We start from the raw sequence: 3,119 nt of genomic DNA on the forward strand, positions 1-3,119 counted from the left end.
GAAGAGGTCAGTCCAGGGCCAGTGTGGGGACTTCCGGATCCTCCTGTCTTTCTCCATCACCGTCCTGGCATGTGTCATCTATAACGGGTCCCACCATGTTTCAGGCAGCTGGCCGGGGCAGGAAGCAGAGGAGAACCCCAGGGGTACGTCCTCTCAGCCGAGTTGGCTCCCTTTGGGTCCGGCATCCCCGGAGTGCCTTCTGACACTGCGGCTTGGGTCTCATTGCCCTTAAAGTGGCCTCGCCTCTTCCATGAAGGAGGCTGGGGAACACAGTCTATTAGCCAAGCACCTGGCTGCCCTGAACAAGGTGGAGCCGTGCTATTTGGGAAGGGCAGACAGGCACAGGTGGGCAGCCAGCGTCTCCCCGGCACGCTCCTGGGTGATACTGTATCTCTCTACGTCTTTCTCCATTTGGATTCTCAGTCCTAAAAGGCGGACCTCTTCAAAGTCAGACCAGAATGAGACCCACAAGACCCATCACGTTGGTCCCCTTCCGCTGGAAGGCGGCTTTTCCCTCCTACCCTCAGATTCCCCCAGCCGTCGGGAAAGCCTTCAGCTGAGAAAATGTTTGGGTGAGCCTTCCCGAGCCTGAACCCCTGCGCTTTGCTTCCAGGCGCTCCATATACTATCGAACGATAGCCACTCCTGTTCGCGGCCGCCTCGTTTTGCCCCTTGCCAGCCACCAACCCCGCCCTAAAGGCTGTTTGCGCAGCGCACGCCTTTCTCATCGGCACCTCTGTGCGCGTCATATCCAGCCCCTTCCAGGCTGTGGCGGGTCTTGGCGAGTGTTGTCGCTCGCACCTGCGTGTCTCACCGAGTTATAACGAAGGCTGCATTTCCAGGGCTCGGACCTGGAGCTCGTGCCTCCACTTCGCGCCCACAGAGGTGCTTTTTTTTCCTTGGCACAGTGTAGTTTTTTTAAAAACTTGAACTTAAATGCTCTGGGGGAGGGAGGGTGTGCTTCTCCAGTTTATCAAAAGGCCCCCCACCACACACACACAACACTCCTTTTGCATCCTGGTGACGCATGAGTTTGTATCACCTGCCCATTCCCTGGCGATGTCCCCCAGCCCGTGCCAGCTGCCATGACTCAAGGTTAGGACTTAGCCAGGAAGCTCAGGCTAACTGCCCTTAGGACCCTTCCTGGCACTTACGGGCCAGTCCCTGGGTGGTTAGGCCGACTGCAGCTCAGCAGTTCTCCCTGACCACGTGTTTATACCTAGATTTCAGACGTTTATGGCTAAACTCAATTCAGCCTTCCGAAGATCAGCAATTTTGGCAACGAGACAAGCAGATTCAGACAAGGAATGAGTTCGTGACCTGCATCAAGCTGATTCGAATGTCCGCCTGGGAGAAGTCTTTTACCAACACCATCCGAGGTAGGACGAGCAGCAACTTAAGGAACCAGCCTCAGAATGTGCTCTTCTGAGGGTTCTTGGGCAGGCGTTTTAGAAGAGGTTGGGGGGGCTCTGAGTTGCTCTGCAGGCCTTCCCAAGGATTACAGAGAGTTTACAATAGAACCAGCCATCTGTTCTGGTGAATCCAAGGGCTCGACAGGTGAGCACCATGTGGTTTGGCCTTGACTGGGACATACGGATGCTGGTGCTGACCAGTTACCTCTTACAAAAATAATACACTAAAGCATTGTGAGCGGAAAAAAGCTGCTTCAAGATAGCTCCTTGACTTAGAGGCTGCCTACACGTGCACACGCACACGCACACGCACACGCACACGCACACGCACACATAAATCCCCTCCTTGCCTGCAGCAGCCCCGTCATCATTGGATGACCCTCTGCCCCGACATGCCTTGCACAGGTATGAGGGTGCATAGATAGCTTTTCTTTTTAAAGATAATATTAAAAGCATTTCAATCAACTATAAATGCAAATCTAATAGCAGGAACATTTGCATAATTGCTGACACAGACTCAGGTGGTTGGCTGGCTGATGACCTGAACCACTGCTACTGTTGGCTTTCTAGGTCTGCAATTACACTTTTAGACCAGACGTAACCGGCCCAGAGCTGCGCGTCCACATTTCAGGGAGTGGCTTTAGAACATCTGCTTCCCAGCTCTCCAAAGGCAGTGGCCCGGGTTGGGACACTGGCAGCCCAGAGGGACCCTCTCGAAGGACCAGAAACGCTTCCTCACACAGGGAGCTCGCTCCAAGACGACCGATTTGATTTGCATAAATTTAGTTGCGTTCAATTTAATGCAATTTCACTCCATTTAAAACAAGTCAGATTAAGTCAATAAACACGTACTAAGTTCCCACTGTGTGCAAAGCCATGGCAGTGACACACGTGACCAGGAACAGGATCCCAGCTTTGAAGACTAAGGGAAGGTGAGCTGTCCAAGCTCGAAAATAGCTCTAAGTTTGTCAGCTCCACAGCCGGAATCTATTTGGGGTCCGTTCCTCTTCAATTTACCACCAAGCCCCTCCTTTCCTCCTTCCCCCTAAAATCCATATGCACTCAGTGGCCCTTGTGACCTTTTACAAATGCCAGTCACATCCTGTCTCTCCCCTGCTGGAAAACCTTTAGTGGCTTCTTCCCACTCTTAGATTATTCAAACTTTGGACTTATGAGTGAAATCCGACCCCTCACATGGCCTGTTATATCCAGGACGATCTGGGGCCTCTGAGCATGCTGACCGCTCACACTTTATCCTCTCTGGACTGACAGAGACTAGGGGATCAAATTTCCCACCATTTTGGTGAAAATCCCAAAGCAAACTATAGTAAGATGTTGCTACCCCTGTGCCAACCCGTGATTCCTGAGCCATGGGATGAAAAATGTCCCTGTGAGGACCCCAAACCGGCCACCGGTTCTCAGCTCCGGAGTTTGGTCCCGGTGTGATGCTCCTGCCCTCTCTCGGTCCAGGCATTTGCGTGATCGCCACGTTTAACGTGATGAAGTTCTCACTCGCGATCTCGCCTTTCTCGGTCGGAGCGGTGGCCGAAACCAGCGTGTGTTTGAGAATGAAGGTACAGCTGACGCTGGGTGAGGAGGGCAGGGGGATCTTGTTTCCAGGGGAGGTTCCCAGATACGGGGGCGCCGTGTCAGCCCGTCGGAGGGCTGGGTCGCCGCCTTGGTGGCCGTGGGGAGAAGGCCCGCCCT

General features: G+C 53.5%; 1 protein-coding gene across 1 annotated transcript in view; it reads left to right on the forward strand.

Annotated features, from left to right (window-relative positions):
- Positions 1-3,119, forward strand: part of LOC105307232 (multidrug resistance-associated protein 9) — a 12,099-nt gene that overhangs the window by 2,378 nt on the left and 6,602 nt on the right. The window contains 5 exon segments of the mRNA XM_011382629.1: positions 614-641; positions 644-754; positions 1,196-1,284; positions 1,286-1,379; positions 2,883-2,986. Of these exon segments, the coding sequence (XP_011380931.1) occupies positions 614-641; positions 644-754; positions 1,196-1,284; positions 1,286-1,379; positions 2,883-2,986 (426 nt within the window).

The sequence above is a fragment of the Pteropus vampyrus genome, unplaced genomic scaffold (assembly GCF_000151845.1).
Source record: "Pteropus vampyrus isolate Shadow unplaced genomic scaffold, Pvam_2.0 Scaffold485, whole genome shotgun sequence".
In the NCBI taxonomy this organism is placed as follows: domain Eukaryota; kingdom Metazoa; phylum Chordata; class Mammalia; order Chiroptera; family Pteropodidae; genus Pteropus; species Pteropus vampyrus.